This window comes from Belonocnema kinseyi, chromosome 10, assembly GCF_010883055.1.
Source record: "Belonocnema kinseyi isolate 2016_QV_RU_SX_M_011 chromosome 10, B_treatae_v1, whole genome shotgun sequence".
NCBI lineage: Eukaryota > Metazoa > Arthropoda > Insecta > Hymenoptera > Cynipidae > Belonocnema > Belonocnema kinseyi.
In genome coordinates, this window is record NC_046666.1 from 116,060,213 (window position 1) to 116,075,572 (window position 15,360).

At 33.6% G+C, this 15,360-nt stretch overlaps 1 protein-coding gene across 2 annotated transcripts in view; it reads left to right on the forward strand.

The window, feature by feature from the left end:
- The window catches only part of LOC117181960 (39S ribosomal protein L50, mitochondrial), a 64,848-nt gene that overhangs the window by 38,377 nt on the left and 11,111 nt on the right, over positions 1 to 15,360 (forward strand). For both annotated transcript variants that reach the window (XM_033374987.1, XM_033374988.1), the window contains 2 exons: positions 8,063 to 8,265; positions 12,014 to 12,133. In XM_033374987.1, coding sequence (XP_033230878.1) covers positions 8,063 to 8,265; positions 12,014 to 12,133 — 323 coding nt within the window. The remainder of the gene's footprint in view (positions 1 to 8,062; positions 8,266 to 12,013; positions 12,134 to 15,360) is intronic.

Consider the following 15,360-nt stretch of genomic DNA (forward strand, 5'->3'; position numbering starts at 1 on the left):
GAATTTGGGGATAATCGTTTATCCTGGGCCAAAGGCTCCTGTGAGGTATTTATCGATGGTAACTCGGTCTCCTTTAAAAGGGGTGCTTCTTCTGTATTATCTTTCTCACGTTCTATTTGTTCTAGAGGATAACACCGTTAATGAGGGAGGACAGACTCCATTTCACTGTCCATAATAAATTGTCGTTGACGTAAATTTTCGTTATTTGTCAGAAGAGAATATAAATTTTGCTTAAAAATCCTTTGAATTAATTCAAGATTCATAGTTGTATTTAAAAATTAGTTTCCTTGTTAAAAAATGCAAGTATTTTATTTGAAAAACCTTTTTTTTTGTGTGAAAATTGTATGTCTAACTGTACGCATAACTTTTTCACTTTGGGTTCAAAGTGCATCCCGCATCCCTTTTTGGTTAAAAATTCGTGTATTTTATTTATTTATTTTATTCGTGTATCTTTTTAGCCACGGAAAATAAAAAATGTGTCAGCATAATGTAGAGATTCTTTAAATTGGTATTTTTTGCTTTTCTGTATCAAGAAAAATCTTGAATTGTCGTATACTTTTTTCAGACATACAATTTCGGGATTTCTCATGGAAATTTTTTTTTATAGATTTATCTAAAAATACCACTTATTTACATTAAACTGGGAAAGAAGAATGCATTGTTAAAATCTTATAATATCACTTGAGTGTATTAACAAAATGAATACAAAATGAATACAATACTTCACACGAATATTCCTTAATGTTAATGTTCATACTCATAGAAGATCATAAGCTATAACAAGAATATTAAGCTAAAAATAACAATACTATATTCTTACACTATATAGCCTCACTCAGAAGCAGAAAAGTATCATTGAACTGCTTGCACTCACTTTCACCACAAAAGCAGCTTAATAAAACTTATAAGCTTCCAAACTTTTATATGCCTTCACTTGTTTTGCAGTGTAAAAACTGTAAGATTGAATCAAATATGACACTATATCCACTGTTGTCACCGAGGGCACTGAGATTACATTTTCACTAAAATTTATATCTTTAATAGCACACGGATCAAAGTTTTCGTGTTTTTTTTTTTTTTTCAATTTTTGGATATATCGGTTCTTGACGTCTCAAGGCAATTTTCCCAAAAATTCACTCTGCATTTCGAAAAAACAAAAACAATTTTAAAAAACGACGGTAATACATGCAAACTATAGGGGCATAGGGAGGAGGCTATTCCCCCGAAGGCCGCTCGGAGCGCGTGACCTCACAAGTTAGAATGCTTTATCCATTCGTGGCAAACATTAAAGAATTCTTGGACTATCGTGGTTTCACCTATCTAGGGTACTATATTAAACAGGAATATGCAACCGCCATTTTGGTTCCTAGACAGATCGCGGAAAACAGTGCGATAAGCATGTCCTATTGTTTAATTAAAATTAAGTTTAGAATATAAGAAAAATGGTCTGTTGCAGTAATCCATTTTGTAAAAATAGAAGCGAGGATGGATTTAAACTTTACCGTTTTCCACTAGGACGAATAGAAAGACTGTCAATGTTCAAGATTATGGGAAGTAATTACTTATATTTATGAATATAATAATATAGTTCAAATATATGGGTTCTGAAGATTATGTTTATATTTAATTAAATTGACTTTGAGCATTTTTTTATATATTTAAGCGAAATGAGATACAGAAGAAAGTAAGGTTAGGAACCCGTTTTTCTACAGAACGACGCACGTTAACCCACGCAAATAAAAAAGACGTATGATGTGAAATTGTGAAATATAAATAACTATTATAATAAACTCTTGACAAAGTATTGTATTAATGTTTGACCTATAGTCTATTATTAGTTTATTATTTGTTACTATTTATTTAATAAATCATATGATTATAATTTTAGCGCACGCCTATTTGTAAACTTAGTAAAATTTCGTTTGCAATCATAATTTTCGTAAGAACTATTTTTTGGGAAATGTGCGTGTTTAAAAAGCATATAATCTAATTTAAATATTTCATATATCATGTCACATGTAATTTTATTGATAATTTATGTTTTGATAACAATGCTTCAGTACTATTTAAAAATAAATAATCTATGTCATGTTAATGTATTTATACAATTCAAAATCAACTTAGCGATTTTGAATTTGGCGGGGAACCAAAATGGCAACGTGTATATTCCCATCTAATATAGTACCTAAACCTATCCATCTCAAACACATATAGGCCGTCTCCACGCTGTATTTAAAAGCGTGTCTTTAAAATAGTGTATTTTTTAAATATAGGGGCTTGGATACACGCTATCTTTAACGCTATATTTTAAGTTGGCAGAACGGAGCGTAATATTTAAAAATTGTACAGATAATTACACTTCATATGAGGAATATGTTCCAGATTAATACCGTATGAACTAATTTCGAGACATTTTCTTCTTTTTAAAATAATCTTTTAAAAATTCCATATGAAATTTTTTGTTTACTCTTTGTAAATAAAGCGTATCCAAAGAGTTATAAGGATTCTCTCAAAGGATACTTATTATATTATTATTAATTTATACTTAGGAGTTTTTCAATTGAAAAGAGCTTTATTGTTCTTCTTTCGCCGACATTGTTGCGTACTCACACATTCAGTTTAAATCCTTTCTTTTTCCTGCTCAATATTCTTTGGATGGCAGCCCTGAACTGTCTTTAATAGAGGGATCTTCGAGAGTGTTTAAGGAGGTACCATCGCTACTGCCGAGATCAGTCGACTACGCAGTCGTAATACGTGCACTCATTCGACTTACTGAGTTGAAATCTGGCAGCATTGTGATAATGTTGCCGGCGACATGAATCACTGGCTCACTGAGATCTAAATTGATCGCGCCTCGCAATGTTGTCAGAATGCGATAGTCAGCTTTCAGAAGCGAAAGTTTCGTGATTAATTTTTTTTCATGTATATGCAGGAACCAAATGGATAATTTTATTTATACACCTCAATTTTGAGATACATGTTCTTCATTTAAAAAATTATCAATAATATCTTAATGGCGGTTACTTAAATATCGCTCAGTAAACAGCTCAAAAACGCTATCTCTCATAAGACGCAATGTTAAATATGACGAAATTAAAAACATTATTAACTTATTTATAAAGTACCCTAGGCTTCTAAGATTTGAACTTAGTACTTTTGGTGATCATATTTAAATATCGTGAAATTTTGGTTGAAATGGTAATGAAAATTCTTATAGCGATGGTACCTCCTTAACCATCTACCGCCCACAGTGACATATATGTAACGTTTGGAAGACTTGAGTTTTTTTAAATATGACTTCGAGACAAACGGCAATTTTTAACGCAAGGATTTACAGGAAAGTCAGGACGGTAATGAGCTAGAATTTTAGTTTTGTATACACTCCGCCATAGGAATAATATGCCTAAATATCTCATAATTCAGAAAAAAAGAAAGTTTTAAGGGCGGTAGAGGGTTAACGCAGCTTCCCAATCAGACTTTGACAACGGGCCTAGTACTGTGCCCGTACTGGCGGATACAGGCGCGGTACTGGCAATCAGTACGGGCGCCTGTACCCATGCCCGTACTGGATGCTAACGCTTTACCATTACTTATATGGCTTATATGGGCATGCCATTACTGGCTAATCAGTACTTGAACCGTACTAAAAATCAGTACTGCGCCTATACTGGCGGAATACGGACACGGTATTAGCAATTAATACTGCGCCCGTACTGGTGAATTGCGGGCACGATACGAGCAATCGGTACTGCACTTATACTGGCGGAATACGGGCACGGCCCTGGCGATAAGTAATGATGGAATACGGGCACAGTACTAGCAATCAGTACTGCGCCCGCAATGACGGATTAGAGATCTGACCAGTAGCAATTTTTCCTTCCTCGCTTCCAGTTTCCTCTGATTGTTCCAAAGAGCAAATGGAATCAAAGTCTAAATTTTCCGAAATGCTGCATTCCGGCGTTTTACACGTGGAAGAAAATGAGGAATATAAAATGAGGGAAACCTACAATATTGTAGGTTAGATTTCTTTTATCACGTGCATCAATCATAATGGTTGAATTTCTGACGAAAATGAGTGCATTTTTTGTAACAATACAACTTAAAGATATAAAAAAAATCACTTTTTTTACGATAGAATCCTGAACTGACCTTGAATCATTGCTCATAAATCGTACTCGCGCAGTACTAAATATTCATGATAGCCATTACTGCGCCAGTAATGGCAAAACAGTAGCGGCTAACCAGTACTGGCGTAGTACTGCCACCCATTACTGGCGCAGTACTATCTTTTCACTACTGAAACATTACTAAATACTTATGATAGCCATTACTGCGCCAGTTATTCGCAAGTCTGTAGTGGCTATACAGTACTGGATTAATACTATTACCCAGTTCTGGCGCAGTACTTTCTTTTCATTGCTGACTCAGTAATAAATATTCATGATGGCCATTACTGCGCCAGCACAGGCATAGTATTGTTACCCAGTACTGGCGCAGTACTGTTTTTCCAGTGCTGGCTCAGTACTAAATATTGATGATAGCCATTACTGCGCCAGTAATGGCAAGTCAGTAGTGGCTAACCCATATTGGCGCATTACTGAATTTTTTGTGAACGGCGCCACAATACGGATTGATCCGACTGGGTTGTCTTAAACACCGTTTTCACTCAGAGACATGCTGTCTTCAATAAAGGATGTCTTAAAGATATGCTCTTGAATACAGCGTGAAGCCAGGGCCATAGGGTGATACCACTCCTTACTATACCTTCGTGGTTGAAAGTTAAGTGAACGTTTCAATTTGTTATTGAATCACACGGTCACAGTATATACTACAAAAAGTACGTCTTTTCATAAAACCACATGTTATTTTCGAAAATTGATTTCTCGACTATGAAGCTCTGAAAGGTTTCAAAACTGAATCACCCTACCGATTGAAATCTCAAGAGTAAATGCTAAAGATTCTCAAGGCTCTGAGAAGCTTTGAGAAATTCTCCGCAGGCACTCAGGTAGATATATTTAAAGGTACAGGTAGCTCGTTTAAATGTTTTAAAGGCTTTAAAATGTCCTTTTCGAATTTGAAATAAAAATACGATCATAAATAATAAGCAGAGAGGCTGAAACTGAAATAAGAATTCGATTATAAATAACAAGCAGAGAGGCTATATCAATAGAATAGCCGACACTCCAGGGTGCTTTGTCAAGCTTTCAGATTAAAATTTAGAAATAGTTTTTTTTTAATTTCATAGTTAACAGCCTAAAACATAATAATTAAAAATCTACAGGCTTCGATGATTTTAAACATATTTATCACAATATTTATCCTAGAAGGCTAATCGCGTTTCTTCTTCCCTATCTTGAGCTTCTGCGTTAGACTTTGTAGGATCAAATTGTCTTTCAAAAAAATCTCTTTCGTATATTTTCCATCGTTTAGGGTAAAAAATAAAACATTTTTAAAAAGAAAAAAATTCCCAGTCATTAAATCTGTAAATAAATATGAAAAAAAATAAAAAGACGAGGCTTTCCAGAAAATCTTGTCTATTTTTTTCATAGAACTTTAGAAACTCGGAAATAATTAATAATGCCTCCATGTTATTATAAGCAACATTTGTGTTTAAAACCTTTAATATCGCAAATAAACACAGTATAATTTAACGGCACATCAACTGAGCATGATGGAACGTGCTTTCAAAATTTTTCAGTCGCCATTTTATCAATATCAGCATTTCGATCGAACTTGGACTTCGAACGATCACATACCTTTCCTACTAGAGTCAGCAAAAAATCCTCACCGTCCTATCTCAGCTCGAGGGGACGAGAATGGTTAGCGCCCTCGTAGCTTTTAAGGATTACAATTTTTTTTATTTTTAATGTTTTTAATGAGAAATAAATGTTTACTTCATTTTGACTGATTTAAATTATGAGTGTTTGAGTTATTTAAACCCTTTAATAATGCAGAAGTATCATGGCAGCTAAAGCATATTTTAGGAGACAAAATTTAGCTATCACGTAATAAAAATAAAACAGTTAAGTGTTATCCTTAATTGATTGTCTGGGTTCCTCCGGTATACCATATCACACTATCCTTCTTGGCATGTAAAAGACAGTCTGTTTATCTCTACTGCGATTTGCGTTAAAAGTTGTGCTTATAATAATAAAAGTACATAAACATAACCAACTTTCATAAAAGTGGATATTGTTCAACACACTATAACTTCGGATGTTTGAGATATAATTTTTTTTTTAGATTTCCTTTTTATTAATTCTAACTTTTTAAAATATTAAATCAGTTTCGAAAAATTTTTCCTAATCGAATGTGATGTATTTTATTATAAGATTAGTAAATGTCATTAACGCAAAAGCTAATTCTAATTAAATGACGAGTACTTGTTTTCTTTACTCTGTTACAAAAGGCGGAATTGTTGATCAAATATAGGGTCAGAGTGAGGTTGTTTAAACTCCAGTGAAGCTGTATTTATTCCATTTGGGCCCTTTAGCTGTTCAACCACTCCGATTTTTTAACAGTGTCTCCTTTAGTTTCTTTTCTTTATTTGTTATTAAAATGTTAGTAAAGTTCTATAGAAACTTTCAAGGATGACGAAGGCGATGTTTTGCTGAAATTAATACAAAATTTTCGAAACAATGTTCTGGCCACGCAGCACAGGAATATTGCTTAATATTAAGTGACAACACTTTGACAGAATTATGCGGACACTTTGCAGAAACATACGACAAGTTCAATTCAATGTTCTTTGGAAATATTGCTAAAATATTTCAGACAATTATCGCTCCGTTCGGACATTTTCATTTTTTTCGAACGCTGCTGCAATATTAATTTGGAGTGTTGCCAATGTTTCAATTCAATATTCCAGCAATTTGTATTTTATTGTACTATAATTTTTTGGGTCCTATTTTTCAGCGTATTTCTTCATTTAATAGACTGGCAAAGAAATTCTATAGAATTTTTATAAATTTATATACAATTTTTTCATTCATATTATTCTTTAAAAATAACAAAAATAATTCCTAAAAGAATAAAACCTTTAGTTTAATAAGCACGTATATTACACTTTAAATTAAATAAATAATTTATATTTTACATATTTTATTCGAAAATCACCACGAGAATGAATAGTAAAATATGGTTTAACGATTTCAAAGTTTAAGACTTCTTACTTTTTTAAATGTTGAATAACTGACAGTCAGTTCTGAACCTAATAAGAACAGGATTGGCGCTGAAAAAAGACTCAGTAGACATGAAATAAAAGATTTTAGGTAGCTTCTGCTTCTAGATTCCTCCACCTGGCGGAGAGAGAAGACGCCTGAGTTCAAGTGTCCTTCTTATAGCTATTCTCTATGGTCTGCACAATGGTGGACAAGCAATAATACCAACTTCATAGGACGTAACTTTAGTTTTTCCATAATTTTGTAAAAAAATATTTTTGTGCATAGTGCATTTGAATAGGTATTATTTTTTTTAACCATTAAATTAAATAATAAAACCGTTACAAAGAAGTATTATTAATTTTATTATTTAATTTAATAGCTTTTGAAAAATTATATATAATAATCTTTGAATTAATTTATTCACTTTATGAGAATTGAAGGTCCTAGGTTTTCGCTCACTTATCGCGTGCTTTTGCCTTTGCATTGGAATATCAAATTCTCGTCACGTCATATCGAGAGAAAATTCATTTTTAACTAAAATTACGATTATTCGAAAATATATTCAGTGTTGGGAATCTGCCTGAGAAAAGGAACTAATTACTACTAAAGTTACATATGCCATAGTATATTGCGTAACAAGGGGAGCAAGGCAACGATTTCAACAAGTATGAAGATAGGTGTCCGAGCAAAAACAGGGAAGAAATGACATATTTTGAGATCGTTTCTTCTCACGTCACGCATACTTTTTTTCATAACATCCCCATCGAAAATTCGACCTCTGATGCTTGTATATCCTATATAGGCCTTCAGGAAACATGGAAATTTCAGATGTATGAGGATTTAATATTTGGGAGGTTTCACTTTGAGTAGAATTTTTAATTTCATTTACTATCTTCTAGATTTTTGCGAGGTTATAAACCATATGAGCCGATGAAGGATGTGTCTGAACGACTTGACTATCTATGTCAGGAAAGTAGAATTTCAACAACCAACGAGACGCGTCTTGAAAATCCAATCATACGCTGTAATTTACTTATCCGTTGTCAAGAAGAGCTTAAGCAGTCTATATCGAATTCTATGCTATGCACCATAAAGACAATAGGTAAATACTCAAATCTTATAAAGTGTTACAACAATTGAGTGAAATGAAAAAAAAATCTGGAACACGTTGTCACCTTGTCATCCTTATAATTTTAACTTAACTATTATACAAAAAATCGCAAGTGTATGATGAGAGCACATACATCTTAGGGCGGGATCCGAATCACCTGATCCTCGGTAAAAGTACATAGAAAAATGTCTAGAGGTATCGGTTCTGGGATCGAACTACGGACCGCTAACGTGAAGTCCGATCGCATAACCCCCTGAGCCACGGATGTTCAGGGGCTGAGAAACTCTTAATTATTATAAATTAATTTAATAAGATGCTTGAAATATTTTGCGATGGTGTGGTTATGAGCGTTAAAAATGACGTTAGTCGCATCTGGATGCTTTCTTAGAGCTATACTAATTAATCTTTTTCGTATAGGTTTCCCTGCAAATTCCGTTAAAGTGATCAAGCAATATCGATGATAGAGACAGTTCCGCCTTTTTTCTTACGCATTACGATTCAAGATCGACTGGCTCTGCAGGAATAGGAACCTCTAATTTTTAAAGGGTCCATGGACCTAAATGTCCCAACAAAGGTCCAGGTCCGGGCCAGGTCCCTTAAGGAATTAAAGGGTCTCGCTTCGGCCCTGGACACTGGTCAATCACCTAAAAGGTGCCTTGAATTATATTTGAGAAATTTAAGTTGATTCAAATTGATTTTTGACCAAATGAGAGAGGAGAAAAAAAGAAAGGAAGAGAAAGAGGAACGAATGTTGTGGTCAAAATTCTACAATAAAAAATAACCCAAATTTGAGGAAAATTTAATAAATGCACCTGAATTTTCCAAATTTCATTATATATTTTTATATATATGAAAATCAGTACGCGGTGCATAATCGCATCTCAAAATACGAATTTTTGATCAAAATTAAAAACTCACAAATTTGACTAATTTCGAAAATCTTCTTAACCCATCAGCTGCTGGAGGTACCGTATGGTATCACGCATTTGATCTCGTTTAAATCAGTTAAATAAGTTCAGTTTTAATTATTTAGTTAAACTATTAGTTATTTAAGTAATTAGTTAAATTATTAAATGAGCTAATTAATTAAAGTTACTTAAAGTTATTTAGCTGAACCATCGAAAAGGAGTTGAAAATCCGAGACAGAAGAAAAATTCCGTAGCTGATGGGTTAAGCTAGTCGATTCTTATGATAGTCCGTATGGGTGTTATTTTTGAAAATAGAATACGTATTTGAGTCAAAATTCCTAAATTTTACTCACATTTTTAAAACTTGATTGATTTATTCGATTTCTGTGAAACTCAGTACGAGGGGAGTTTTCGGAGAACATTACATGAATTTGGGGTAAAAATTTAAAAAATTGTACTCAAATTTTTAAAATTTGGTTAATTTTTTTGGTTTCCGCAAAACTCAGTACGAGGGTCCATGTTTAATAACGTTCCTGCGCCAGATGTTCTAAACTGTGTGATTTTAAGGTGGCCTGAGCTTTCTGAATTTATTGACACTCTACTAAATTACTTTTTAGATTGTATTGAAATATGTTTAAATTCCACCTTTTTCAAATTTGGGCCTCCACCTATAAAAAATGGCTTAGCTACAGGTTCGCACCTCTCACCTACATCTGCCAATTTAGTTATGGAGAAACTTGATTTTCATCTTCTCAAAAATCTCCCTTTCGAGTTCCATTTTTCTTCCGTTATGTTGGTCAAAAGTAAACATGGTCCGGTCGTTATCTAAATTTTAACTCGTTTCATCCTAGTTGTCATAAAATTGGTTTGGTCAGAGGTTTATTTTACATAATTCTTAGAATTTCAGATCCAGAGACCTATCCAATTATAAGAGGAAAAGTCAGTTTTATCCACTAAAGGCAATGTAATAGGACTGCCCTGGTAATGTGAAGATTTTTCAAAATAATCAAAGCAAGAGGCATTGTGGACGACCAAAGATATTTATTAGTCTATCTAATTAAGACAAGATTATAGATCAGTCCAAGCAGCAAAGGCAAGAAATGTTATTGGCAGCCCAGTCATTGGTGCAGGTAACAGGCATTAACAAGCTAAGGCGCAATGCGAAGTCTGCTTGTTTAAACAGCCCAGCGTAGGCAAGCACATTGTCTCAATTTTCTTGGTTGGATTTATCTATACTCTTGTCTTAACCGGCTGGACTACCAAAGTGTCTTACCTTTGTTGGTTGGACTGATATACAGCCTTGTCATAACTAGCTGTACTATTAACATGTCCTGCCTGTCTTGACTGGTCAGATTTATAAACTTGTCTTAATTAGCTGGGCTACTAAATATCTTTGATAGTCCATAATTTCTTTTGCCTTGATTATTTTGAAAAATATTCACATCGCCGGGGCAGTTACATTGCATTGCCTTTAGTGGCTGAACTAGAAAGCCTTTGATAAATTGACTCATCTCCAGCCTTGGATTCATTGACTGAACTGTATTCTACTTTCAATATTTCGAATAGTATTTACATTGCCAGGACAGACCTACGATTTCGTCTATTATCACCAGGACAGCGCTATTTTGTTGTCCTTATTAGCTGGACTAGGCTCTACATCAAACGAATTTTATGGTAACTAAGATGGAAAGGGTTGAAATTTACATAATGACCAGACGAAGCTTTCTTTTTTGATCCTTTCGTTTTCCACTGTTATAAAATATTCATTGATTGTGTTATAGATTTAAAATTGATGGGCTTCTTTTATAAGACAATCTTTCTTTCACTTACAATTTCCACTTTCATGCGTTATTATTTATTTTGTTTATAAATATTTTCTACATTCTTTGTATGTTTTTCACAGGCTCAATAAATTTTTTCTTGACTGATGAAGGTTCAAACAGTGACCGAAACGTTTCAAAAAGAATTATCGCATCTTTTTTTACCTTTATTTCCATGCATTGCTTCGCTACTTAATACAAAAAAGATTGAGATTAAACGTACAACGTAAATTCTTGTCTATAAATCTAAATCAAGAGTAGGATCAAATATTAAATAATTGCTTGGTATTCATACAAAATATTTGTTCGTACGAAATTAATTTTTGGCAGTCGAAAGTTCGAGATTCATCGTTAACTTTGAAAAAATATATTTTTAACTCATTTATTAAAATAATTCCAACCTAGGCTAATTCGACGCGAAATGTTGCAACATTCAAGTGATTCTACCTACAAAGTCGTAGACTAAGTTTCTGCACAGATATTTGTCTTTGAAGTGAAATATTAATTTTCAATCGGCCAAAGGAAATATACCCAAACTTTCTCTCGGTAGTGTATACTTAAAGGTGGATGAACTGGCCCTTATTCTGTTCAGCACTATCATATTAAATTTATGCGTTCCACAGATTTTTCAATTATATTTTTAGAGAACATGATATATATGTTAATGCAAAAAACAATTGCTAGATATTATTTGTTACCACTACATTAGTTACACTTAAAAAGCATTTTTAAGCTTCACATATCGTACAGCGTACAGATATCTTGTATTTTCTCCACCCAACCCAAAATATCTTATTTTACATTATTGACTTATTGAATGTTGCTCTCGGCCGCGTAGTATATGTACGGCCCCAAAGCCTATTTCACGGGTACATAAATACATATAAAGAGATGTAGAGGTTGCGAGTTTTCTTGAGATTAAACAGCCTCAAGTTCTTCTACTTGATGGAGGAGCTTTACACGTTGTATTTTTAGAGCGACCTGTTATAATTATTAATATTTTTTTTTAAGGAAACTTGAGGCAATTTTATCACACTCCAGTAAATTCAACGATGCCACTTGATTCAATGCGCTTAATGGACTTACCAAAAAATTTGCATATACAATATGAGTACCACCGTTTTCAGCCAGGTTTGTACACATTATCCTAGTTTCAAATGTTTTAAATATTACATCTTTTTTTATTCATCTTTGTTTACAAGTTAAATTTTTAATAGCAAAAGTCTTGCGTGAAGTGTGCCAGATTATTTGATAATTTAAAGATAAAAAATCAAAATATCTACTATGCGTAATATATATATATATATATAAATCTTTTCGAAATTATTTTAATTTATGATCCCGCCAATCGAACACGATGATTGGCAAAGTTTGGGGTTGATGACTCGTCACTAAAAAACTAAGTTTAACATCAACTTCCAAAATTAATGTTTACGAGAATCTACCAAGAATCCATAGCCAGTACTGAAACGCACAACCCTTATTTTCCGAGCGGTTGAATTAAATTCAAAGTACTGAGCGTTACATTTTAACCAAAATTTAATCCCCATTTAAAACTGCGAAGGCACATAATTATGTTAGGCAAAGCGACGGACATACCTTGACAAAGCGATGAATAACTTCTAGATTAGAACTGCAATAAAATTGACATAACAAATAGTGAAGCGCTCAGAGAACAGGGACCTAATTCTGCAAGCTCAAACTTTACAGGACGGGCTGTTGATAATGGTTCGTTCGCAGATAGTAGCGAAACGAACTTTGCTATTAAATATTGAAGATAATTTTACGGATCGCGTCACATATTGATTGGAACAATTGATTAATGAAAGGGTGTCACTCCCAGTTAAGATATTTCAAAAATTTTTTTCATGGATTCACAACGTGTGCTTTGACAAAACGTACTTGTCCAAAAAGGACCATTCTTACTTTAAGGATAAAACCATAATAGTAATATATATTACACGTTGTGAATCCATGAAAAAAAAAATTTTGAAAAGATTTCATTTATTTTCCAATACTCACATTTTCTTTCACTCATTACTTGCACTTGATATCGGACAGAAACATTAGTATATTACATTACAAAGGCAGGAAGTTAAAATTCCTGCAGTGTGCGATATGATGCCCTCGGCTTCGCCTTGGGCATCATCACACAGTGCTGGGCTTTTAATTTCATGCCCGTGTGGTGTATCCTATTTTTCTTTATATCTGGTCAAAAGTACATTTGATAATTATTAAAAACTGAGCAAGCGCGTTTTATAGCAGGCACATCGTAGCGCAGCCATGTTTTTAATCTCCTCTTCGCTGCAGCGCCTCCATGGAGAGTTGTGAAGCTCTTACTTTTGTTCTGTCTCTCCTTTTTTTATATCTCTTCCTCTCGCTTTTGACGCTTTCCCGACTTTTGCAGCACGAGCGAAGCGAGTTCTGCTGGTCAGGGGCAGGCGACAAATACACGGAAAATATGTATACGTAAAAAAGTCAAGAAAAAGTCAAGCTAGGTCTCGGATATGAGAAAATCTTAGGCTTCCTGCACCGAAAACGATGCTGGAGGCATGTACTTTCGACCAAGGCATAAAGAAACAAAAATTTCAACTCAATATCCTTATCTGAGGACTACCTTTTACACATCCCTGCACTTAAAAAATTTAGAAAAAATTATAATTTTCATTTACACGGCTGGAACTTAGATATTCTGTTACTTATTTCTTGTATTGGATGTCGAAAAATACCAAAAAAACGTTCAACTCAATATTCTGCACGTGCAGCTTGAACTAACCTTAACTGAAAACGTTATTGTATAGATTTTTTTAATATTGTCCCGAAAACAGCTCTTTCTTACAGTTTCTTTTTCTTAAATTTTTGAATTCAGTACTTTAATTGTTTAGAAGTTCCGGAAAAAGTGTAATAAAATCCGGGATTAAGAATTTTTCCGTTTCATGGTTATTTTCACAAAATTCATTTTACAAATTGAAATAAATATCTACATCAAATGACCCCAAAAAACAAAATGATAATCTTCTAGCACTGATAACACAGCCACACACAAAAAAAGTGTGCGGATCTGGTAACAATATACACGTATTCCTATGGATTTTGGGGCGCTGAATTTAAATTCGGTATCAAAAATCACCCATCACGTCATGGTTGAGCCATAACCTCAAAAAATGACGAAAAATCATGCACTGAGGCAAATAAATTTCAAAATAATACCAGTGATGCAAATTTTCACTTCAAAAACATGTCGACAACTGTGAAGGATTAACCCTTTCCTGATATCAACTTATTTAACATAACTTTACCCAAAAGAACCTGACCTCACCTAACCTAAATTAATAGAAATTTATTGAAGTAGCAAATGTGTGCTACATCGAATAGGTCAACTGGAGCCTAACCTAGAAATAAATCTAACCTACCCTAACCTAACCTAACCTCACGAAACACAATTAAAATGATTGTGTTGTCCCGTTCTGTTTGCGATACCTTTTGAATCAGCTTGGGCTTAACCTGCAAAGAGGTCAAACCTATCCTAACCTAAAAAAACCTGACCTAACCTAACCGAACCTAACTTAACTTCACGTAACACAATTAAACTCATTGTGTTGTCCCGTTGTGTTTGAGGTACCGTTTCATTCAGCTTCGGCTTAACCTACATAGAGGTTTAACCTATCCTAACCTAACAAAAACTGACCTAACCTAACCTAGCCGAATTAAATTCAACCACACGTGCAATTATGTAAGCGTACGGTTCTCAGTCTTAAATGTGTGCTATATTTAATAGGTTAACTCGATCTTAACCTACAAATGAATCTAAGTGAACAGAACCTAACGAAATTTTGCTAAACGCAACACAACTTAAGTGTTCCCGTTGAAACACAATAAAATTCATTTCATTGTACTACAGGTGGTTAAAAATTTAGACGCATATTACTCATTTGAAGAAACTTAGAACTACAAGTAGAATTCACCCCATTTCAATTAACCTGACAATGTTTGTATCAATTAAAATGTAGAACTGTAACTTAAACATGCAAATTAATAAGAGTTTTATTCAAAATTTTTTTCTCTCTGCTTTTCTTAGAATTAAGGGATATTTTATACTATCTTTCGTGTTTACATTTTATCTTGCTTTTTATCGTAATTAAATTGATTTATAGACCTACTTCAGTCTATTTTCTGCCTGCTATAACGTGTCCTTTTTTCTTCGAAGGAACGATGCAAAGGGTTACGCTTACGTTTACGACCTACATTCGTTTTCCTTTCAAAATCCAGCAAAAATCAGCCATCATGACCTCGTCCCATCTACCCTGATATCGTTGTTCCATCACTTTTATGTCTTGATGAAAACGTTCCCCTTGTTC